Raw genomic sequence first — 26,617 nt, forward strand, 5'->3', positions numbered from 1 at the left:
TATATATATATGTTTTTTTTTTTATCCAGCAGCCTTTCCTATTCATTATTTTCACAAGACAAGAATGTGTTATGAGACAAAAGCACATCTTTAGCAAAGCATACCTATAAAAACTGATTTTTACTAGTGTGGTAATGATGAAAGAGTTTCCAAATGGAACATTAACTCAGTCTGTTAGAAAATACATTGAAAGTGAATTACTTTTTTGGACTGCTTGACAAAGTGCTTATTATTGTTTATTATTATTGCTGCAAGGTAAACAAAACCTAACAAGTGGCAGAGGTTGTTAGTCTAAGCATTCCTGCCTAATGATGAACCTTTTAAGCTTATTTCTGGTACACTAACTGATCCATTGATAACTCTGATGTTGCATTAGAGAAACTGTTGCGTTGTTAAATGGAGAATGCTGAAAATGAGAATATCTACGGTACAATTCCTATAAGAAGCATGCAAATTTCTTAAATTCGGGGACATTTTGTTTTTTAAATAAAATAGAAATCAGTGTCTTTTATGACGTAATCCGATAGACCATGACAAAGAAGCATTATGGTAAAGTAAAGGAAAACAAACTGGAGTTTTTCACTTTTCAAAGGAGATTCTGAGCAGTATGATGTGCATTTGTATTCAGTTCCCTTTCCTCTAAAATCACTAATTTAAAATCTCCATCAGAAGTCATCTCATCTCAATAGTGTACAGTCAGTCTGTTGATATTTTACTCTCAGCATGAACCCAGCTGTTCTGTGATGGCCTTAGACGTTTATTAGACAACACTGATAAACAAGCAGCTTCATGAAGATCAAGAAACACAGCAGGCAGGTTAGGGAAAAGGTTGTAGATTGATTTAGGCTATAAGATGTTATTTGAAACTTTTAAATCCTCTCTGATATAAATTTAATAACATATTTCTGAAAACAAAGAGTGTAAGTCAACAGCAAACATTATAAATTAAGACTAAAACGTAAATGATTATGAATTCAGATATGATTATAATTCAGAAACACCAACCATCACACCGCTCCACAAACATGGAGGTGGAACCATAATGTGACAGCAATGCTTTGTCTTCTGCAGGTTCAGAAAAGTTTTTCATAATTGAAAACTAAATACAGAATAATCCTGGATTAAAAAAACCCTAAGAGGCTTCATAAGATGGAGGGTAGGAACCAGCAAGAAAATAACCCCAAACATAGTCAGTTAAACAGTTATACATCTATAGGCATATTAATACCCAATCAATGTTCAGACCCAGACTTTGAAAAATGTAAGACTGAAAAACTCTTTATTCACTGTGCTTAAATCTCACAGAACCTATAAAATCAAACGTGAGTTCAGACTAGACAAACATGGACATCTAGGAAAAAGAGATGCTATATGGACTAATTTTGAAAGCAAAACGACAATAAGAAAAGGTACTGAGACAGTGAGAGCAGGGGCTGTGTTTGCTATACGGCTGAGTTTTTGTAGTTTTTTTCCCCCATGTTTTTTGTGATTTGCTGATTGGGTACACATCACATTCAACAGGTTGAGCCGTTGTCTATGCTTGGGGAACACCAAACACACTAGGATATTGGGCCAAGACATATTTACCAGAATTTTAGCGGTCCCAACAGCCTTAAAAGATTATATTTAAAGCCATCCCAATAATCAGATCATAATCAGAAAATCAATCAATAATCAGATTTTCACAATGACAAGCATGAAAAAAACCTTGCTTTTTAATAGTGCACAGCATCATATCAAAACCATCGATTGGAATATCAGTTTGTGCAATATTCATATTGTAAAGACGGGTTTGAGTGCAATGTTTTGAATTTTGATTTTCTATGCTAATCTGATATGTGTTGGACAAAAATATTACATTTTAAAAAATGGAATACCTTGCAGTGAATTGGGAGATGAGAATGACAGCTGAGGGTTTTATATTAAAACTGATAAAGATATACAGCTTTATGTTCATTTTCAGCTGCTATTTTTACATAGAGCTTTAAATTGATCCCTTATTAGTTCCTGTAATATTTTGCTTTTTTAAGTTACTACACTGTCTTTTGTTAAGTCCTGGTACTTGTTTCTGTTTGTATACAAATGCAAACATATGTGCTTGTGTAGTTAATTAAGCCTCTTCTCTTCCTGCTACTCATTCCTCCTTCTCTGTCAGCCTTGACTGCAGTAGTTCATTAAAGCCCTCAACCTCATTTATGCCGTCTGCTTCCTGTCTCCCTGTGAGCCTTCATTGTTTCTCCTCCCCCACCCATCGCCATCCTCCAACGCCTGTCTCTCTCTTTGGGTCCTTTTGCCTCAGTGCACAGCTGAAATGACAGCCAGCAATGGTAGCCTGTAGGACATCCTTTTTCCTAGTTTGTGTGTGTTTAAGCGTGGTGGTGTTAGGCACGCGTGTATGAAAGAGAATTAACAAACCTGTAAAATAAGTTTGTTTTTTTACGTTTACATATTTTGTCCACGTTGCTCATGAAAAATATGACTCCATATAACTGGGTGTCTTCTTTTCATGTTACCAAAGTTTGGGCAGCCGTTTTTACTTTGGTTTTGAGTGAGACTTGCGAGCAGTGGAAGAATCACTCTGATAAATTAGTCATTTTAACTAGGCCTTGAGAATAAGAACACATTTCTGGCTTGTATGGACATTTCATACTTTAAAAGATCTAAAGTGCAGAACTCCCAGAAAGTCTTTAGAGGTCTTACCAACAGCAGCACATCACCTTCATAGGTCTTGGACGCCACACAAGAAAAAGGCTCTATTCACAATATGCAAGAAGTAAGAGCTGTAAAATCTCAAAACAAGGAACACAAGAAAAACATTTTGTTTCGTGAGAGAGAACAAATTGATTTACGTCTGGATGGATTAATTTGACCTTTGCCCTCTCTATGAGACTCCTTTCTCCTTAATAGATGTTTATTAAGGTGCTTCCACTACAATAGCTGATAAGCACTGTCGGATTTCAGCTGTTAGACTTAGACTTACACAAATTTTATTGTCATTTTGTATACACAAAGTGTATACACATACACAAAGTGTATACACAAAGTGTATACAAAACGAAATTTCATTACATACAGCTTACGGATGTAATTGATGATTGTTTTAACTTATCAGCATACCAGGATTTCTAATTATTAAGAACTAATGTTCTAGTTTGTGGTTTGATTAAACGTGCCTTTGCCATAGGCACTGGATTTTTGGATCACATTGTTTCAGGTATTTTACTCAGTTCCCAAAATGTCTACTCTGTTCTCAATTGTTTTAGTTATTAATCATTGCTTTTTCATTTTTCATGATTAGTTCTTGTATGTGAGGCATTGCAGACTAATGCATTTGACTAAAGTAAATGGCACTGTTGGCACTGTCCAATGCACTGTCCTTTCCATAGCTAACATACAAGCATGCTGACAATAAGTCCTTGACTGTCTTGCCCTCTGGCTTACCTCTGGTGGGATGAGATCATTATTACTGGCTAGCTTATGGACCTGAAGGATAGTGGTGTGGATTCATGACTTTCTGTTGGTACGGGTATGTGTATCCCCTGTCATGTCCTGTGTCCGGGCATGCTCCCAGGGGCTAGGCAGAGAGAATGATGAACATACAGTGGCAGGACCAATGATGATTGAGTGATATCCGGGCTCTCAGTACCCCCAGAAAGGTTTCAAGGTTGGCTTGATGAAGGAACAGATGGATTTAGAGGCAGGGAAAGGCCCCAGTCTTGCTATAGAGTACATCTTTATTTCAAAAGGAAAATGAACCCATGGGTAAGTGATAGTTAAAGGTTATATCTCTGACTTATAAAGAGACATTAGAATCTCTGTCCTAAACTGTTCTTTCAATCTGTCGATCTATCCTTCCTGCTTTTCGTCTTACTCGCCATCCATCAGAAGTATTGTTCACTCAATATTATGCTCAAATTGATTGAAAACAAGTAAAGCTGAAAATACGGCAATTGGATTAAAGGTTCAATATTTTTGACACAAGTCATGTGGATTGATATGTCAAAGAAGGGAATATTTTAAGGTTTTATTTCTTGTATTGTTGATACAGATAATGAAAACCCATTATTCAGTGTATTAGGAAAAATAAAATAATAAACAGCAATGAAAATATGTTGTTTTCTATGCATCTACACTTTGGTTACCCTCTTCTTTCATTGATTACTGCATCTGTACAGCATAGCATGGAGACAATAGCCTTGTGGCTCTGCTGAGGTATAATGGACATACAAGTTAATTCATTAGGTGCCTTCATGTCATCTAGATGTTATAGTCTTTACAGAGTTCAACTCAGGTGCAATATACTGCTGGACACTAAACTCACTATCTGAATAACTCTGCAAAGGCTGACAAGTTTTATGGTGTTCTGTTGACAATTGACTGTAGAAAAACAGTATAACCACAGGACCAGGTAGACCAATACAAGCCGAATATTTTCACAATATTCTGAATTTCTTAAAGACCAAATATTTAATTTTCTTTATCAGTAAACCATAATAATGAAAACAACAAGTATATATTTTTTTACTTTACGTTATGAACTTGAAATTTGTAGGTTTCATTTTCTTAATTTGATGACAAAAGAGATTGAATGACCTTCAGTATTCTAATGTTTTTTTGGTTCAGTTGTATCTTGGTCACTCCTGGTGACCTTGTAGTTGTCTTACTGTTGAGTTTCTGTTAAATATTCCATATTAGGATGTATACACCATCTGTATTTTTTTTTACTTGACTTGAACCACTCAGTTGCATCACTTAGTACTTTTATCACTAAAATTGCTACAATTGGTCAGGAACACAGTGACACCATCTCAGCAAGATGATGCTGCAGGTCTTTGAAAGTGATCTGTGGGTTGTCTTTGACCATTCTCACCATTGTTCTCTGCCTCTCTGATAATTTTCTTGGCCTGCCACTTCTCGGCTTAACAAGAACTGTCCCCGTGGTTTTCCATTTCCTTACTATGTTCCTCACAGTGGAAACTGACATGTTAAATCTCTGAGACAACTTTTTGTATCCTTCCCTTGAACAACTGTTGAACAATTTTTGTTTTCAGATAATTTGAGAGTTGTTTTGAGGTGCCCATGATGAATCTTCATAGGAGATTCAAACAGGAGAACAACTTGCAACTGTTTACCTTATATACATTTTCTCATGTCTCATTTCACCTGGCTACAATGTTCAAATATTAAGAAAATTACCAACCCAATTTTGTGTAAGTCAGTGAAAAGTAGTTAAGGGTATTCAAATCAATAAAATGATTAGGTTACCCAAGTGTTGCATCTGTCAGGTTTTGTTTAAATGCTTACTGCACATTTTCTGTTAGTCCAATAAACCTCAATTCAATACTGAAATATTACTGGGTCCATCAGTTATTAGATATATCAAACTTAAATAGCTGTTGCAAACACCCAAATATTTAGAAATAAAAATAATTAAGATAAATAGGGGTGCCCAAACATTATCATATGACTGTATGGCGGGCTCACACTGAGTACTGTATGTTGCAACGCAGCTGCGGTTTGGGTGAGCGGTAAAAAGTCACTGACACTAAACATGCAACCAGGCTGATCTGGCTCATGCTCTGGCTGCAGAAACGGTGCCTGAGAGAGAAGAATTTTGCATAGGTTCACTCATTTTTCCAGGAGTTGTCGAGCCAAACTAATTATCCTTCCTCTTAGGTATTCCTTTTCATCCTCCAATAGCCCCTCTGTTTCCTTTTGTTTCTTTTTTGCTTTTTTGTTTTTGCTAGAGACATTTTCATAGGTTGGTGGGTTAATTTATTCTAAAATTCATCAGGACTTTTTTTCTGTCTGCTGCCTAAATTTTTCTGTTTGGCGTGTGAAATTTTGAAACTTGAAGCAAATACCACTATGGCGTTCAGCCAAACTTCCTTCCTGCGGAATCTCTTTATTGAGCCGCATGGCCTTTTAAACCGCTCCTGCACTTTAAATGAGTGTGCCCATTTGCTTTCATGATTTGGGTTCCTCGCAGGTGTACCATATCCACACCTTGTTCGGCCTCTGTTAAGGCCTGATCTGTCTGGCACCATTCTTGGCATCTGTAAATGTTGGACTGTAAATATCTGCCAGTCTTCTGCTTATCACCCACAGCCCCCCTTCTTTCGTTATCCATCTGAACTGGTGGCCAGCCCTTGTCTCTTCATCTTATTTTTCACCCATTACTTTCCCTCAGGGTTACAGTGTTCACCAGTGTGGTCTTGCATGTGACAAACGTGTGACGATTCTCTATGTAACGCATTGTGTGTATTTGTCATTTTTTTTATTTGTGCTTGTATGTGTGTGTTTTTTGGGGGTGTTCCAGTATGTGGCCCTAGCACAGGGTTTTCCTGCTAACAGATTGACATGAGTGTCTGTGAGGCTTTGCTCTTTTCAGACATGTCTCACCCTGGCAGCTGGAGTTTATGTGTGTGTGTGCGAGCGTGCCTGCCTGCCTTCTAGCTCCTCGGCAGAGACTGACGGCCCCTGACACCTGCCATTTGGACGCTTTTCTCTGTGAAAAATGTCATCGTCTTTAAACCCGACATGCATGTTTGTGTACGTGTGTGAACAAGAGAGAGATATGGCACATCCCTCAATTCTGCTCCCTGGGGTCAAGCTTTGCAGCTGACTGAACAATAGATCCAAGCTGTTTGAGCAGCCAGCACATACACACTTGGCAAGTGCACAGGTTTTTTTTTTTGTTAATATAAATGTATTTCTGTTAGATATCTCTAAAACCAAGGACATAATGCCATACAAGAATTTTGAACACAGACTGATAATGTTGGTGAGCAGGAGTTTCAAAATGTTGGAACCAGAGCTCTTTTAATCAGTTTAGCTTGTTTTTTCTGCTCTATTTTAATTTGGGATAGAAGTTTGTTCAAATATATTGACAGAAACAAAAAGAAAAAAGACATACAAATATGAATTTAATGATAATAATACATCATTTGAATACTTACCAAAAACTGTTTTCTGTGTTTTTAATACAGTTTTTAAAATTTCTTTAAAAAATTGTTGTCAAATCCTTGATAAAGTTACTCTGTAGTTTTGTTTTTCCAATGAAAATAAATAGAATTAAACTTAAAGTTTAAGAAGCTGCAATAATTGTGAAATTATACCTTTCATCTACAAAGTGCCCCAGTTCCAATTCTGGCCATAATCTCCCAAGCCGTTTCATTGGGTACATGTGCTCTTATATCATTAGCTACTTTACACCAATGGCAAATCAGCCAATCACATGGCAGCAAACAAGTACATTTAAGGATCTACTTGCTGAATTTTAAACAGAGCTGCAGTATTAAAAATAGGAGGAATAGAATGGGTAGAGTGATATGAGATGAAACACTAACCCCTCATTACAACCAAGGCATGCTCAATACTGTATAGCAGGTCCAATCATGAAACAGTTCTGTAAGAAAATTTATCTTCTTTTTGGACATTCAGGATAGATGTAAACAAATGAAAACGTGAATCCATCCTGCCTTGGATCAAGGTTTTGTTGATATATGTTTGGGTCATTCTATAAAGGCCAAAGTCTACCAGACTTGTTGCTGTTTCTATCTATCCTGTTAAGCTTGGTTTATGCCTGACATGTCTGCGCACCTGAGTACATCTGTAACCGCATGCAGAAAACATGGCGAGCAAGCTACAGCTCCTACTTGCAAGGGTTAGTTAGGGTGATTCAACCTATGAAATAAAATTAACATTAACATGTGAGGAAGCTTGTATTGAAACCCATATTTCCAAATACTAAGACCGCTACTCCTAATCCTGAACTACAGCCTCACAGTCTAACCTCTTGATGTCCATTTATCACAGAATACCTCATCAGATGACAAAACTCAAATCATCCTAAAGTGGTTCCAAGATATTGGTTATTACTTGAACTCCAGATGCCTTTACAGTTACCAAATCTATTTCCAATAGATCACAGTATATAGTTGAATGGGATCTAATCACAGACATGCAACTGATGAACCTGCAGGAACTGGATGAGAGCTTCAATGTGTGTTGAGTTACTCTTGTTTTGTCTGTTTGTTGCTGTCATGCCAATATGGATCCAAACCTGTGTGTAATGTTTTAAACATGTTGGATAAAGGGGCATAGTCACACTGTGTGACTTTTTACATTAATACACCAGAAGCCATCTCCAGTTTGAAGTTTGAATTAAGCCCTTCTGTGTATATACACAATAACAACACTTTATGCCAGGAGGTATGAGAATGCCCAAGTGCATTATGGGTGAGCAAGGAAGCAATGGGGATACACAAGTTAGCACCTGAATGTGAAGATGTGAAAATAATGAAGAAATATCCAAGATCCAGTGAAATAAAAGAGCAATATTATTTTAAGAGAGATATTTCCCCCCCCCAGCGTTTTATTGCCGTTACACTGACACAAGTACAGAGCAACGAAATTGACTCTGTGCCTTTAACCCATCCCCTTGGGGAGCAGTGGGCTGCCATTGTACGGCACCCGGGGAGCAGTGTGGTTAAGGGTCTTTGCTCTGGGACCCAGAGTGGCAGCAATATTAGTTTTAGCAATATTGGATATAAACCCAAATTGCTCAAAATACAGTATGAACATTGATGTTCACTGATGTTTCAGAGGCTTTTAGATGTTGCTGCAAAGTTGATGGATGTGCAGGATAAATATAATTTATTAATAGTGAATTATTTGTCCCTGCAGTCAAAGTAAATAATGACTCTATCAATATATATATTGAATAACTGAAAAAATAGAATGTGATGGGTATTTTTCTGTCTGCCAGAACCCAGAAGACTACTTAAGATTAGATTCAATTCAGGCCTCATCCACTGTGCATTTGTCGAGAAATAGAATTTGATTGCTTTTAATTCAATGAAAATCTTTTAAATTGTGACTTTTTTCATATTAATTTGATTGAGATATTTCTTGCCTTGATTCTTACCTTGACACTTTTTGTGATGTTGTGGTTGGAGGCCCTTGGGAAAGATTCACTAGATCCTAGAGTTGATATAAATCCTTTTATCTATTAATATTGGTTGGTCCTCAATGACGGCAAGCTGTTGCTTTAATGCAAGGCATTGCAGGAAAGTCAGACTGAAGTAGCTGTGTCAGTTGTCGCAATCTGGCTTTCTAATAAATGCAGCAGATGGCCCCTTTTCTATCAATCTTAGCTCATTAGGACCGGTGCTGGAATTATATTTTAACCCAAAAACTCTACACACTGTCAGGACGGATGCTCAATGTATAAACCTTAGTTTGTATAGGCTTACAAGATGACTCTGTCCCTTTAATTCATGTCATGGATCATTAAAGCAGTTCAGGAGAGGGAGTCTGACCTGATACTAAAAAGACGCACCAAATAAAGTCTATGTGGCCAAACTACGGCAAAATTAATTTGTGGACTGATGATTTTGAGCAGTAGCCAGATGTCAGGAAGCAACTGCACATCAGGACATTAAAAACATGTGTTTTAAAAGGTAAAGCAAGGTCAAAACGTGTGACTTTAACTAGAGAAAAACTCTACGGTTGTGAGTACATGAGTTCCATCTTACTTTTAGTTTTCCTCTAGATTTTAGGATTTTAAACAAGTTAAATTTAAGTTATTCAGTTCAGCTCATTTATTTTGCACACATTCAAACACTTTAATTTAATCACTTTATGAGACAAACTTGTCCAATTCGCATCCATATATATGAATATGAAACCATACTAAATCTTTTTTTTTACACAATCCAACAATAAGAGATCCAGTTTTGAGGAGTTGTAACACGTGTACTAAGATGGTAAGAGGATTAATATGGCAACTCAGACATATGTTGCAACTGAATAAGTAAGAAAGTAAATAAAAGCTATTGAAGGTGATGAAAATCAGAGAAATTGGTCAATATATCCTCCAGCAGTCTAAATCTAAGAGACACACGTTACCGTACCTTGTTTTCTTGCAGTACATTTTACTTTTAATGCTATTTTAAGCATTTTGGGTTTGCTAGAGATATTATTGGCGGCATTATTTCCTTGCTGATTTGTTGAAGCCATTTTGAATTTACACTCATGCCGCATGTCCCTGAAGGCTTTTATGAGATATCAAAATGTGTATCCATCTCCTTCACTGTTTCCTTTCTTTAGGGGTAGCAAAGGAGGCAGTCATTATGTGTCCGTGTTTGAGTGTCAAGCTCAAGGGTCTGTCTCCAATTTATCCAGTACGGGGTAGGAGAAAGGGCAACCGGTTTGTGACTTTGCCCTGGGAAGGGACTTTGCTTAAGGCAGACGTGTTTGTTTGTCCCTGCAATTAAGAGAGCAAACATAAGCGCGAATAAATGATAACCCTAAATGGCCAGAAGTCATCGCTTTACACCAAGAGGCAAGCTATGACTTTGTATCCGTCCACACATCGGTCATCCAACCACTGTCGACCTTCTGCTGTCTGCCAGGGCAATCCCCTTAGTGTGGCGACAGTCATGGACGCTGTGGCAGAGAAGGCTCACAGCTGTATCTATGACACTGCTGTTACTGAGATGCCCCAGCACCAGCCTTAATGAATACAGATTTAATGAGGCTCCTTGGGTGTCCCACTCCTTTTCTTTAATTATTCCTCAATATGTGTTTTGTCTTATTTCATTACTTTTATCCCATAACTGGCTTTTACTTTTGTTCACCATGCGTTCGTTTGCTCCTATACAAGTAATCATATTCTTTAATATTGGGATGAAGATCTAAATATTTTTCCTTTTCTGCATGTTGGTTTGCAGTATGTATGCGAGTCAGAGCGTGTCATGTTAATGACCAGCATGTCTTTGACCTCCTTGAAGGTCAGGTGCCAGTGCTTGTTAGCAGCGTCATCACGGCGATATGTCAGCTGTCAGCACAAAGACTGGAAGCTGACCAAAAGAACAGGGGTAAATATGGGGGGCATATGATGAGATTAATAGAGAAGAGGAAGGATAGGAGGTGGGGGAAGACAAGTTCATTTAAATATGAGTCTCATCAGAAGGCCTCTGCCACTCCTCGTTAACAACATGCTCATTATAGGCAAGGTTGTTGTGGCACAATCCGAGCCTCCGGTGTAGCTTTGATGTGTGTGTGTGATTTCTGGACATGTCTCGGCTTTCGGACGTGAGTGAGGTGTTATTGACCCTGGTGTCTTGTCCGTTTGCCCTGAAGAAGCTCCCCAGTTCTCCTCTTATCTGAAAGAGGCAGGACCATATAATGTGATGGGTTCTGCTGTGTGTTACCAGTATCAGCACCGTATCGGAGACTTTTTTGTCCCGCTGCCCTTTCTAATTGGTTATGGAAGAAAAACACCGTAGTTTAGAGGGAGAAACCTGTATCATTTTAATATTTTTTAGACGGTGAAGTTCTTCACAAATGTCTCCTTTGTTATGTAGATCAATAATACAAAGATATACAGCAACATATATAGCCTCTATAAGTATCTAATTTATATACATAATTTGTTATATACATTTATTAGGTGGAATTTAACATATTTAAAGTGTAATATTGATATAAAATTATAATTAAAACATACGCTATATTAGATCCTTATGTCTCAGTTTAAATAGCTGATAATTTTTTTTTATCTTAAATGAATAAACCTTTGAAATGATAGCTGTAGTTTAAATAAAAAATATTATTACTCTCTAACAAGCTACTAAGTAAGATAAAATAAAAGCAACTTCCTGTATTTATGTTGGCTTTGCTGTTGCTGCCCCTTAGGCCTGGAGGGCCCCCCCACAGCAGGCTTTGTTCAGGCCAAAAACGATAAGCTTTATTTATCTATCACAAAAATGTAGTCATAATAACGTCTGCAAAATTGCCTTGTCTGGAAGAAATATTAAATTTGTTACCTTGATACAGGTACCATATGTTGGCATTAAGACCTAGTCATTGTAGAGCAATTATTGATTTATTTGGTTCTATAATTTCAGAGGAAAACTGGTTCTCAAACCCTCTGGGCTTAAAAAAATTAAGCTCTTGTTTTTCATTTGCAGGATTTTTACCTAATTTCTGCTTCTGTAAATGTTTACACAAAGCAAATAAATAATTGAATTGTATTTTCTGTTTTTTAGCATTAAAATATTTGTGAAGGGAGCTGAACAGTAAAATGGCTCAGAAAAAAATGCATCTGCTGTAAAATCAGAAATTAGGACCTCTAGCTTTTAAATCATATATTAACCAGCCTGATCTACGCAGTTAAAAAAGTCTTAATTACAAACCAAATAAATTATTATACTTTCTATAATATCGGAGTCACCACTGACCCCTTTCAATTAGGTTCTACACAACAGTACCAAATAATTTTTTTTATCACATAAATTTTTTTTAAAACTTTTGTCAGTAACCTCTGTAACAACTGAAAAAAAAAGCCAAACATCAAAGTTTGTTTTGTTTTGAGATAGTCTGGTACAAATTATGACCTTTGTTTTGTTTGGGTTGGTTTATAAACAATATAAGAACTCACTCACACTGTTAGCCATCAGCACACTGAATTAAAACTGAATAATAAACCCAAACATGCCTGATATGCAAAAAAAATTCAGTTTAGAGTTTATCTCTTGAATAATTTCCATCGTCATGCAACAATAAAACAATTAACATGTAGAGAAGCTTTGAATAACATTTGGATTATTTTCTTTGTATGTACAATCAGTGCATGAAATCTACAAATTTACTCTTGCAAATCTGAGTGGCATTCCTAAGAAAATTAAGGAGAATTTTGCTTTATTATTGGTTTCTTCATATGTTTACAAAAACTGTTTGAAGTTGTAATTATTTTACACAAGTGTCCCCCATCCTAATATAAATTAGTCTTTTTTTTATAATAGATATTTTTTTAATGTACAGATGTTTTTAAAGACCAGGAGTCATTGCATCCTGCTTTGGTCAGACTTTCTCCAGTGTCACCACACTGAGGCAGTCACAGAAGGTCTTTGTGAGGCTCAACTAATAAAAGATTTGAGATCTTCAGTAATCGCAGTGCATGGCTGTGAGCTCTAGATGGCAGTAGTGTCATGTACATTGCTTCATGTGGTGCCTAAATTATGAACAATGCATTATGGAGGTTTTTTATTAATAATCAATCATGTGAGCGGGAAGGGAGTTTTACTCCAGCGATTTAAGTATGTAATGTGAATGATTTATTCTCACACAACAGTGACGCATGCTGTGCCTAGATTATCCCAATCAGCCATCTGAATCACCAAATTACCTGTTCTGACCTTTTTAAGTATACCATGGGCCAGAAAGGTGTTGTAGCTGCATGTTGCTTTAGTTTTTTTCTTCTCCTTAATGCAGCCTTGTGTCCAAATGATTAAAAGCTTTTGAAAGGCTATAATTTTAATGTTAACTTTGAGACTACTTGTCACGTTGCTATTTCGGCCATAATGTCAGTCACGAGCACAAAGGGGCAGCTTAAGTCAAACGTAGAACCAGTTTGATAAGTTGTCAAGTTGTCAAAGTGCAGGGCAGTAGTAATTTTCTTCAACATGTGCCAGCATTGTACTTACCTGTAAAGCATAAATACCTGCCTGCATTTTTGTGTGTGAACTCTCACAACCTCTTGAGTTAATTACTGTCATACGTCGCATCTTCTCTGGCTGACCTGTCTGATATGTTTCTGCATCCATTTCATTCCTAATCTAATCTCTTCTAATATTTTTCCCTTGAATCCTTAAAACAGTATAACCAATGAGGCAGGAGCGTCCATCTACAGTGTGAGTCCTGAGGCGGTCAAAGAGATGCCAGACTTGGACCCAAATCTTAGGAGTGCAGGTAAATCATACAGCCAGGTTGGATTGCTGTAATTCCTACACAGCAGGTTGCCTCTGTGTCCAATTAGCAACACTTGCTAGTCTTATAATCAGTATTATTTAGCAAAGCATTATTATTTGTAACAATTAGAAAAATTGCTTAATATGTATATATATATTTTTAAACACATAGAAGTGTATTCACAAGTTAAGAACCATATTTTAATATATTTTAAAAACATATCTATACTTCTCTTTGAAATAATAACCAGGAGCAAAAAAAAGTTAAATAACCAATAATAACAAAATTAGAAAAGTTAAACTTTTTTTTTTTTTTCGTTTTTTTGTTTTTTTGTTACATTTGGGATAATTCATATTATATTTAAAAAAAAACCATAAAACTCCTAAACTTCATATCTTAACAGACTCTAGATTATGAATTTAATGATTTTATAATGTACATTTTTTTGTTGGGTCATTTCTAAATCATCATCCAAATATATATAAAACTTTCTTTTGGGATTTATCTTTTCTTTTTTTTTTATGGAAGTACTGTGGAACTTTTTGTCCTTCCAAGAATCTTTGTTCAGATATTTCAAGCAGAACAGGCAGGGAAAAAAACAAGCCAAAAAAATAAACAAACAACAAAAACGCTGGAGGGAAACAGACTGGTCACACAATGAGATAGTATATTTAGTAATTAAACACTGAGATGCACTGAGATGGTTTGATAAATGTTTGTTACGTCGGAGGATAGGTTGAATTTTAGTCCAAGTCCTAGCCTGTCCTCACTTTTTCACCAAAGTATGGGGAGTGTTTCAAACTTTGTTGTTATTATTCAAAGACCAAAGAAAAGGGTTTATTTATATATATTTCCCTACCTTTCTCAATAAAACATGTTTACAAATCACTGTTTGAGCAAGATTTGTATCAATTGATCAATTGCTCAATACCAATTTCCTAAAGTTAAGATACTTTAAATGGTTACTCATCAACTTTTTTTCTTGCAACCAGCTAGATTTAAACCCAAAACAAAGCTGTCAGTAATGTAGAAACATCAGATATGATGTTTTGCCACATACAGACATAGCTGCACTCTGTATTTTCGGTAAGTTAATAAAAAAAAAAAACTAACTCAGAATGAATCACACTGCTGGGTAGTTAATTGGTTTATAAATCTGTCAATTATATTTTAATACACTATTCTGTGCTCTAAGTTAAGATGCATGTATGATTTACTTATGACACACACAATTTTTAGATTCTCAATAGAAAGGGAAAAAAAACAAGAAAGTCCCCTTTTGTATCTTCTTATCTCTAGAAGAAGCCTTGCAAAGTCTCATTAAAAAAAAAAAAAAGTTTTTAGTTTGGCCCTACCTTTATATACTTCTCTGATGATTTACTGCTCTATTTAGAGAGGATAGCTCTGCCCTCCAGCCATATCAGCAAGAGTATCATTAGGTCTTGAAAACCAGCTTCTACTAAACTAACTATTATAAAAGCATTAAAAGATACAATGTTAAAACATTTTCAAACACAATCAATCATCTTGATAAGACCTCATCTGAGTCTAAATCTGGACAGTGGTTGGAGATTAGGGGTCCCATAACGAGGGATAGAATTCCACCTCCCAAATGAATAGCTAAACTGTTAATATCTGAACTTCATAATAAACTGTAATTTGCATTGTAGTCTGCCAAAGTTCATTATGTTTTCACCACGCCGTCTGACTCATTAAAGGGATATTTTGGCTCAGTTGGTTTATTGCACATTGTGGTTTGCAGCATAATGAAAGAGAATAAGCAGTGTGTTATCTTAAAATGACCCAAACTCTGAACTTTGGAGAACAAATGTTTCTAGCAGACTTCCTCTTTAACAGGCATAAATCAAGCCAGTCATTAATCTTTACTAAATTTCTGTGGTCGCATTTATATCATTTAGAAAAGTCAAAAGATATATGCTTCACAAATGAAAGTCTAAAACAAGTGCTAATCCATTTCATTTTTGCTTGTCCTTCACTTCTCTTAAAGCTATTAATTGTTGAGATCAGAGACACCTAGTGGTGGCTTCATCTTTTTATACTTTTGCCCTTACATTTTTTCAAAGATTTCTGTTTATTTTTGGTCAAATGCGTGAAACAGAAACCATCCTGCATTCCCTCAAAAGCTCAAATAATTTCAGTTTGGTGAAAACTTCAACAAAAAAAGACTAGAAAATAACGCATGTCTCTCTATCTCCAGTCTGCAGTGTGTCTGATGAGGGTTGTCATCTGCGCTGGACGTTGGCTCATGAACCTTTAATAAATGTTGGGGAGTTTTACCCCTCTCCATTTCCAAATCAACTCCTTACAGATAGAAATGGGCGGAGAGTCGGGGGGGAAACAGGATAGATGGAAAGTGTATTTGGAGAATACTGCTGTTGCACTGAGCAAGGTTAGGGTTGAAACTTCATCCCTGTCTAAATATTATCTCAGGCAGCAGCCTCTTGCAGCAGCCAGAAGAGAGAGAAGAGCCATTGATTCCAGATATACTCCCTCCACTGCATCTCATCCTCCTCTTTCTCTTCATCTTTTCCGCCCCTGAGATACGAATCGGACACATCTCATGCTGAATTACACTCATGCAGATCTTGGAAGTTCAAACACGTACTTTAGTGCCGTCATTTAAAATGCAGCCAAGCGCTACAAAACAGGGACCACAGAAAGAACAAACCATATCGTTTGTTCAATTGGGAGCAACGTGTTTTCAGTTCTAAATTTGGGAGCGTTGCTTCTTTTTATTTTGTTTACAGATTACAATAACTCCGCCTTGAATAACTCAGTTTTCACTTAAAGGCTTTAAATTTTTTACACGATACAAACTGTACAACATATTTTCTCATTAAAAAAGACAAAAAAAGGAACAGATATTCTACAACCCATCCCATTGTCCGCTGGTGCTGTTATGTAAATTTAGATTTAAGCCATTTTATTCCTTTATTCATTTATATCTCATCCTTTACAGCATAAACATAACAAAACAAAAAAAAGAAAAACTCTTTATTTTCAGTTGCAAGATGATGCTTTAAAAGCCGCTTTCATTGATGCAGACTGTGAGCATTTGTGTGCTACATTTCATTATGGGCCAACAAGCTCTGGATTGTGTAAATTAGTGGTTTAAGGGTTCATGGCTTCACCGTCCATCAGGATGCTAAATGACAAGTGCAGAGGCTCTTCCTAAACAGCAGCTTTAATTATTATTATCGGGGGTGGAGGAATCACAATGAGGTTGGGCCTGCCTTCAGGGAGGCTCTCTATTATGCAGATAATTACCATATTCAGTAATTAGAAATAATGCGGTTTTGCATATTCGGTAATTAAGTCATGTTGCAAGTTCATAAAAAAAAAAAAAAAAAAACCTGATTAATTTCTGAATGTATCTTTGTGTGTGTGATGTTTTATTTAGTGTCTATAGGAAGACGTGTGCAGGATCCACTAGCTGAGCTGGTGAAGATCGATCCCAAACACATTGGCATTGGAACCTATCAGGTACGCTTTTTTATTTCTTTTATTTTGAATGTTAACCATTTTTAGAACAGATTAGACCTACCTTCTGTTTATGCTTATTTACATCTTATCAGCATGTTTTTCTGTTGTTAAAAGTCAGTGGCTTGTATATTTGTTGCAGGTTCTGCTTTTGTAAAACGTTTTAATCAGGTTAGATTTCTAAACGAAAAAGTAACTGGTTCAGCCATTAAACATGGAAGAATCTTTGTTTTTGTTTATCATTTGGTGTTCTAGAGTTTTATCAGCTTAAAACAACACTTATTTTGTTGTTTGTGATAATTTATTGCCGTTCTCCATTTGAATTAAGTAGCAGCTGAAAAAACATATACAAAAGTGTGCAAATAAAAGAGAAAAAATGTAATCATTCAATAATCCACCTTCCAGCTTAAAACAATATATTATTTCAACATTAAAATGACAAATGACACCATCTATAAAAGGTTTAATCTAAGAAAATGTATTTGATATCAAGCTAAGAGGTCCAACAGGGAGATATTTGGCTTAAAGCATTTTCTTCTTCAGTAGGTTACATGTTAAATGTCTTTAATTCCTGTTATTGAGGATGTGAAGCTAATTTAATCATTGAGCTATGATGCGAGAGAGGAGGTTTTTTTTGCTGCAAGGCAGAGTGAGAGCAGAGGTCTTTTATGGATGAAAACACTGGGTTTCTGGTTAAAAAAAGGGAGAGTGAAGGATCAATTATGAAACTGTAAAATACAAATTTGTTTTTTCAGATTGTTATTGTTTTTGAAAATTGGATAAGGGTAAATAAAGGATATTTGCTTTAAGGTGTTATACAGGTAATCCTTTTTATTTAAAATAATCCTTAGAATGACCTGAATTGTCAGGACCATAATTGGCTGGTCAGATCTTAAGAAAAAAATGATGCTCCTCAAAAAAAAAAAGGATGGCTTGGTGCAGCTCTATATTTGTTATGTGTTGGTCTTAGAAAGATCACCAGTGGAAAGCCAGTCACAAGAGAAAATAGAATCGAGGGCTTAGAAAAGACAGCAGATGGGGACAAATGTCAAAGGTACAGGAAGGAGCGGAAAAAGCTAAGACAGACATTTGAGAGTGAAAGGAGCAGGTCAGGTTGTGCAGCTGCTTGTGTGCATGTGTGTGTTGGCCACAGTGTTAGGTCACAGGCCCTCGTCTCTCATCACGTTCTGCCGGGCTCTCTTGGGTGCCCACAGTTCTGCACTTTTCGCTCTCAGATCATGTGACTGGGTCAACAAATGATAATATAACAGAGTAAATAAACCCCTGGTGCTGACAGATATAAGATGGGACATCACTTTAACCTGCATGTGAGCTCCCACAGAACCACTCTCGCTTTTGCTCATTTCCCTCTGCGTTTCTTCTCATAATTAGCTGGTAAGATTCTATGCACTGAAATGCATGTGGGGTATACAAGTCTCTGTTTTTTGCATGATCATGAAAAAAAAAAAAAAAGAGTCCATGCCTACGTTTTCATTTTGGCGATTCGTGCCGTTTTGAGGTTTCTTAAAGTTTATTTCTCCTAGACCCTGAAAGCATAAGGGCAGATGTAACTCTAGACAGCTGGCACAGCATGCGCTCCCTTTCTCCTTAACTCTGCTGAGCGAGTGAGTGACAGCTCTGAGAGAAAGGCGGAAATGAGCACGGGCTAAAAAAGTGAAGCCCATTAAATTCAGATTGGGTGTAAGTATTGGTGTGGGAACATTATTTGCACTGCAACACTCCTGGTTTAAAGGTCTCACTGGGTATAAAAGGTCTTATATGGCATGTTTAAATCTCCTTAATATTCATTTTTAGAGAACAATGCATTTATAGACTGGTTAACAAGTAGGACAGTTAAACTGTCACATTTAAAACAATAATTTTTTCCCTGTATTTTGATGAATAGAGTAGCTCTTTAAACAACTTTGTCACCTGTTTCTTGTGGTTGCTCTGCTTGGTTAACAGTTGGGCAATCCCTACAGCGGTGGAACTAATTGCTACTGAGAAACACACACAGAGGCAAACACTGCTGTGTAAGAAAACATTACCCACCAGCCGGATATTAGAGAAACTGTCAGTCTTTTCTTATAGGCTTAAAACTTTTTTTTATTTATTTTTGTCCTGATGAGTCACTGTTTTGAGAACTTAATAGCTGATCTTCATTGCTGATCAATCCAGGCATTTTAAATCTTAAACTAAAGGGAATCAAAAGCATGACAGATTTATTTATATAAAAGTTTTAAATAAGATTTGAGTAAGGTTAATGTAATAAGATAAGATAACATACAAACTGATATTTTGTCACAGACATTTGTAATACTAATTAGTGAAACTTGAAACAAAAACTAGGCAAGTTTGTAGAAGTGCATACATTAAAAAAAGGTGGAAAGATTGAATTAGATTGAAAAAATGTAAACCATTCTTCCAATATGATCATTTTAAATAGGATCCAGATAAATACTTTTGTTTTAAGTGAAATTAGGTTCATCTAGCTGCATGAGGATAATCAATTAGGCTTTTGAAATGATGGTTATCCAACATAATTACTGGAATACGCCTCTGGTAGGAGCATGAGATGTGAAAGAAAAAAGAAAGAGAAAACTTGACTCAAACTATCTATAATTTGACTGCAATCAACAAGTCTGGGGTCTTGATAAGTCACTGAAGTTTGGAAAAAAAAAACAGGGCTTTTCTGTATGACGTTTACAAATTTACTTCAAAATTTTATCAAATCCGTAACAAAACACCTTTTCCTTCTCGATATCCATGGCCCAATTGTACCAAATATTATTCCATCCATCCATTTTCCTTCTCCTTTATCCCTACTAGGGTCATGAGAGGTGCTGATCCAGCTACGGGCGAGAGGTGGGTTACACCCTGGACAGGTCGCCAGTCCATCGCAGGGCCCAAATGTTATTATAATTTTTAAATCTAAGTTGCGTGAATGATGTCACTCATGAAACGAGGCCACTGATTCCACCCTGTATGGGCGCATACCATCATTTAGTCTTGAATGGCAGTGCCTGGAGGGGAGACAGGAGCAGACATAGCAGAAGTAAAAAGACGTGGAGGCTTAAAATGACTGATGGTTCCTGCTTTGACTTACTGAAGTGTGGGAAAATTAACAAGGTCTATCAATATTAGTTACAGAGGCCCACAAATGCATCCTGGTATTATTTTAATTATTTCCTTGTGATGTGTCTCAGCATGATCAGAAAATGTTTTATTATCAGTCTGATTTAAGTGAGCCTGGTAATCGTGTTGCTTTACAATGAATTTACACACATTGATACCATGAACCTAATATACATGGAGTAGCTGTTTTCCTACCAGACTGGTTTTTCTGTTACTAATGATAAAATTAGCTCTTTATTTTTCTTTCATGATAAAATGTACAGATTTTTATTTTATTTTATTTATTTGCCTTTTCAATCTTGGTTAAAATAAAATGCCCGCCCACCAGATTTAAACAGACTTTATTTTTATATTTTAGGTATGATTTAGTATTACCGTAGTAAAGTTGTATTTTAATGTGTAATATTCATCCTGTAAGTTACTTTAAACAAGGCCGTCTGTTTATGTGGATTTTTTGTTTGCATGTTTTGGTAGGTTTGTGCCAGTATGTGGTAAAATGCCTTTCATTAATTATCAGGCGAAAAATCTGCTAAGGATGCGATGGTTTTGTTTTTTCTAACACATATCAGCAATACCTAAAGGCGGTATTTCAAACTTCCTGCAAAGCAATAGACCAGACGTGCGCATGCATGCATGCAGCAACAGACAACATCCTTGTCTTCAGACATACATGCCTTAAATAGTATCAGTTGTGCTTCTCTGAAGAACTTCACACAGCCCCGAAGCAAGTTGTCACTCAACTAGAACATGAACGCCAGATAACCCCTGTGAGAGCAGGTTAACTTGTTCTTCATGTCATTTGTTCTCAGGTTAATTCTGTTAAAGAATAGAGACAAAGCAGTTTCACTGTACGATGTCACAGATACACTAAGTGAAAGCATTCCAATTATGTTTATACATCTTTATATTTGCACAAATTCTAATTGATTTGCAGGAATAACAGGAATAACCAGGAATAACCATTTTTTTGATAGCATGACAGTTTGCCATCATCCATATTAGCTTTGTTCTGATGTAAATCACAGTTTTCATAATGCAGTCAGAAGTGTGTGATGGTTGCTCAGGGAGTAGGGGCTTGTCAAGGATGGTGGGAGTATCCTATTTGCTGCTGTTGGTGGTCAAAGTGCCTGAAGATGGCAATCTACTTGTATGTAGTGTGAAGCACTTTAGGGTCTTTGGATTTGATAGAACGCAATACAAAAAGTAAAACCGGAAAGTAAAATGTGCTCCAAATATTTGCAAGGAGCTTTGGGATCTCAAATGTTAAAGTCATGACTACAATTTTGAAAATATACTAAATAAAATGCCTCATTTGGCAGAGTCAGTTTGCCGTTATCTCTTAAAATGACAGAATGGCAAAGTTTAGTTTTGCAGAATAGCAAGGCGTCTGAAATACTTACTAAGGATGACTTTGAGCAAAGCAAAGACTTAAATGTAATACAAAGTATCAAATATATCAAAAACTGAACTTTACAAACACATCATGAAAATCTTAAAGCGTGACCATGGAGGGCTCATTATCTCTAATTGTTTTGCTGCCAAGGAACTCCCAGTCTTGCCTGTTTACAAATCCAATAAGGTATTAGACTTTGTTCATTAAATGTTAAATGTAAAAATTCACATAACATGTCAATGCATTTTTAAAAAAATAATCAGAACCATAATATGCATCTATTGTTCATAGAACATTTTGGTTGGTTTTGTATGAGATAGGAAAAAAAATTCTGCTTTTTTTTAAAGTTATAAATATCTCTCTCCTCGAATTTCAATTTAAAACTCTCATTCAAAGTGAACCTGACTTCTCAGGATATAACGTTCGAAGTTTGACTAATGCTTTCTGGACCCAGCTTTCTGTATTTCCCTTCAAGCAGACTGATTTGCAATACAAGGAAATAAATTCCTCATGTCCCCGGGTTGGATGCAATGGAAAGACCTTTAATGAAATGTGATCCTCAGGTTTGAAATCATTTTTACAGTTAAACCTCCATCATTACTTCCTTTAGGCTCTTTGCTTATACAGTTGTTCTGGCTCCAGAAAGTTTCTTTGTTAGCTCTTGGTGACAAGATTTATTGTTTTTTTAGTCAGCTGTCAGACTCACAACTTCTGCCATCTTTGCCAGTCAACACCTCAACTAATAGCAGTTACTTTTGCACCCCTTGTCCCCCTCTTAAGTTTCTTTTCTCTGCAAGTGGTTGTTTTATACATGCCTCGTGTGAGGAAGCACACCACAGAAAAACGACATTGACGTTTTTCAGCTTCTCATGGAAATAAAAAGAAAGTGAAAAGTTTATTTTGGTTTTCTGTCCTTCTCTCCTCTTTTTTTTACCTTCCATGCCCCTTTCTCTGTCTCTGATTGACATGCGGTAACTCAGCAGAGTTTTAACACTTGTGGTGCAGACAGAAGCACTTTGTTGAAGTGTATTGGTAAGCTGACTTGAGCTCGTTTTTGGGCCAATGCAAACATGACCTTCGCATAGGGATCCAGTCCATTGGTTCTGGATAAGTTTGAGGTTTAGGCTCTGACAGGTGGACCCAAATAATACTTTGTTAATCTATCTTATCGATTTCAGGACCACTTTGTTTGCCTTTAATTCAAGAAAAAAGAAACAGAAAAAAAAAGACATCTGAAAGCAAATAGTTGGGTATAAAAAATGTAGAGAATCACCCTAAAGGTCATACACCATGAACACTGTTATACGTTTGCATGTAGACATAGATAAATTCAGTTCAAGGATGCACAGATTTCACATTAGAGTTCATTGTTGTAAAATCGCTTTCAGGAAAATATTTTTTTTTCTTCTATTTTTGTTTTCCAATAATTTTAGTCCGTGCTTTGAAATCTTTTAGTTTTCTTTTTTCTTGATCTCTTTTGTTGTGTGTTTTAAATTGGTTGTTGTCATGTCTTCAAGGTTGGTTCATGTTAAGGATGCAATTCTGCCCTGGTGTCAAATCCTCTGCAGCCTCGGACGCTAAAGGAAAAAATTAAAGGTTTTCCTTTAGTGTTTTTCTGTGTTTATCTGTTCAGTCAGTTTTGGTCAGCTTCCAATTACCCGATGAAGAAAGCAACCTCACTTCTTGAAGCTGCAATGAGCAGGTTTAATTTTATAGTTTGTTTAGGGTGTCACATTTACAAAGTGCTGATATGAGATAGAGGCTATTGAAAGTCCTGCAAGTAACTGTAGTCAATGCATACATAATATGCATAATCAGATCAGTGTTCAGGTCATTACTTCTAACTGGAAAAGAAACCTTAGAAGGCTGCTGTTTATTCTCCTTCCTGTTTCCTTTAACTTTCTCATAAAGCGAATGAATATGAACTAGGGTATGGCCACATTTTTAACAAACCTCTGCCAGCAATTCATCTCAGGTATGTACAGAGGTGCATTTTCAGCTCTGTGCAGTTAGATAACCTCCCATCATTCCGTTTCATTCAGTGACTATAGAAGGTGGAATCTCTCAGCTGTGCTCTCTCCTTCAAATTTCTCGTGTGAAAAGTTTTTTTGGTGTAACATTTCAGCCAATATCCTCCCAATTATTTCTTATTGTTGTGACGGTTTTTGTCTAAATGTCCTCGTCAGGAAGTCATAAATCATTCTACCTTTATGGGACTTCTCCCTTGTTTGAAAAGATTTATTTTCTATCTTCTAAATGCCTTCGGCTACTGCAGCTCAACATTTATTTTAAGTAGACTGTGAGTCGATAAAGGAGGTAGTTTGTAGGTTTAAAGTGACAACTCAAACAATGTCTCTTTTAACATTACCTTGGCTCCTGTGGCAATATGTGTGATCTTCTTTATTGTAGTCAATATTTTTTTTTATTGTATAACAATAATTATTTCAGTACATTATTTATTTTATGCAACTTATTTAAAAGATTTTTTGCTTTGCACCAATCATATTTATTTATAAAGGTAAAAAATATTTTTTAGCTTCTGCTTTTTTAAATATTTCATGAGAGCTTTGAAATTACTTGCAAAAGTAATTACTGACTTTTATCTCCAAAGAAAAGATTCACGCCAGTGTCACATCATCCTATACTTTTGAGGCTATTTGTATGACATTGTAGTTGGAGCAGATCCCCACATGCTGGGTAATGTGTAGCATTACAAATCCCTCTATTTACCGGGTTGTACACAAACTTTTCATGGCTGCGTCCTACGTCCATTCAAATGGTTCCTAAATGAGCCTTCCAGTCTAACTAAAATAGAGGTTTCATAGCTTAATAAGGTCTAACATCTCACTGCTGCTGCACTGTGCTCTGCTTTCGTAGCTTCGGTCTTTCTTAATGACTGCTCTGACTGCAGGACACTGTCTGTAAAAGATTGAAGAACCATTTTGAATGAAAAGCAATGTAGTATTCATTCAAGTCAAATCTGTCTTGGTTTTCCTTTTGTAGTCAAATTCACAAAGATCAAATACAAGCCAGATTTTGGATCTCATTCTGAAGTTGCTGAAATGTGACTTTATTAGATTTGGGTCAAATCTGAACATTCCCATTTCTTCTCAAAAGTTTGAAGCCAAAATAATCTGATTTGGGTCACATTTGTCTGCATTAGGAACAGGGCCAAAAAACATGACTTACAATAGGCAATGTTTAAAGTGAAGCGGTAGATTTAATAGTATTGTTTGCATTTTATCCAATGAAAGGAAACATACGCCTCTCCTATCTTTTAGTTTGTGACATGGACATACGTTGTTATGAAAAAATATCTGGCTCTTGACAAAATTAATGAGTTAGATCTATAAATGAATCACAGACAATCTTGAGACCAGACGTCACTCTAAGGAGTTACACATGTTCCACAATCCCTATTTGTCCTCGTCTGTCATTTCCTTTGCTGCCTGAGAAGGGCCACACTTGTGTTGTTGTTATCTGTTTACAAGTCAGCGTTTGTTCAGGGCTCTATCATGTTACGGGCCCCATCTCATGCTGCTCTCCAGCACATTTATACGCAGGACACACAAACCCCTGCATGTAAACACAGCAACAGTGACACACAGATACAACAGCCCAACAGGAGTTCACTTTAGAGTGTCAGCTAATCCCCAAGCAGCTGCTGAGGCATCAGTCTCCAGCTGCAGTTCTTGAATACTCATCATGTCCCACAGTTAGGTACTTCCGGTTTCATCAAATAATGCTGCTTATAAGATTGGGTAGATATTTTAATTTTTTTTTCTAATTTTTCTTAGTCTGACTAAAAGGTCCATTTGGAGGTTTACCATAAAAATATGAGCATATCGGCTAAACGGAAAATTATCCCTATGAAGTTTATATATACAGTATATATATTAGGGATTTCTGTGGAATTCATAATGTATTTTATTGGATCTGCATTTGCCTGATTGTACACATCAATTTTTTCAAGAAAATAAATGTATTAAATGTGGTCAGCTCAGCTTTGAAGGGTTAAGCTGAAATTAAACACTCCATTCTCTTTCCCTACTTGGGGTCTTCTTCCTCTAAAACAACACTTTTAATAATCTGATAATTTTTTCGCTGTTTTTTTATGTGTTCTCCTTTTCGCCATCTAACTCCTCCTTGGGCTTGCTAGTCTCAGTCCCAGATTCTTTGAGAATTAAAAAAAAAAACTTGGACTTTTCTGAATCAGAAAATGCTTTATGGGCAATCAGTTTTTTTACACATATAGGGAATGTTTTTGGTGATTACCTTCTACATATAAACAAACAAATAATTATACAAATTGGAACAAACACATGCAGCTTGAACAGGAAGAGCATCATGTCAGGTATTAAAGATAAACATCCTATCCAACCTCTAAATCTGTTGAATATGCGATGTGTTGAAGCTACAGTGTCAAAATTTTTTTTTTTAATTGATCTCCTAACAGTTGCATCATTAATTGTAAGGAAATGTCTGAATTTAAACAAACTTCCCTGCATTAAGTTGCTTTTTAGTCTTTAATTTATTCATCCGTCAAAGTATCACGAAATATAGGATCATCATCAGAGTCAGTTACAGTTAAGAAATATAAGAAATGTTTTCTAACAAATAGCCAATTACAATGAATTACTAATCTGCATAATATAAAATGAAGAACTCCTGAAAAAAAAAAAAAACACATCCTCTGAAATCCTTATTTATTTACAGAAGAGGAAATTATATGACTTACAGCTAATAAATGGGTAGGAAAAAATGTGGAAATCAGAGATCCCCCACTTACCGAAAAAAAAAAAGAAAATATATATATATATATATATATAT

At 36.1% G+C, this 26,617-nt stretch overlaps 1 protein-coding gene across 1 annotated transcript in view; it reads left to right on the plus strand.

Moving 5' to 3' along the window:
- Positions 1–26,617, plus strand: part of srbd1 (S1 RNA binding domain 1) — a 70,733-nt gene that overhangs the window by 24,980 nt on the left and 19,136 nt on the right. The window contains exons 16-17 of the mRNA XM_015397354.1: positions 13,667–13,758; positions 17,180–17,262. Of these exons, the coding sequence (XP_015252840.1) occupies positions 13,667–13,758; positions 17,180–17,262 (175 nt within the window). The remainder of the gene's footprint in view (positions 1–13,666; positions 13,759–17,179; positions 17,263–26,617) is intronic.

The sequence above is a fragment of the Cyprinodon variegatus genome, unplaced genomic scaffold (genome assembly GCF_000732505.1).
Source record: "Cyprinodon variegatus isolate N-32 unplaced genomic scaffold, C_variegatus-1.0 Scaffold856, whole genome shotgun sequence".
Lineage (NCBI taxonomy): Eukaryota > Metazoa > Chordata > Actinopteri > Cyprinodontiformes > Cyprinodontidae > Cyprinodon > Cyprinodon variegatus.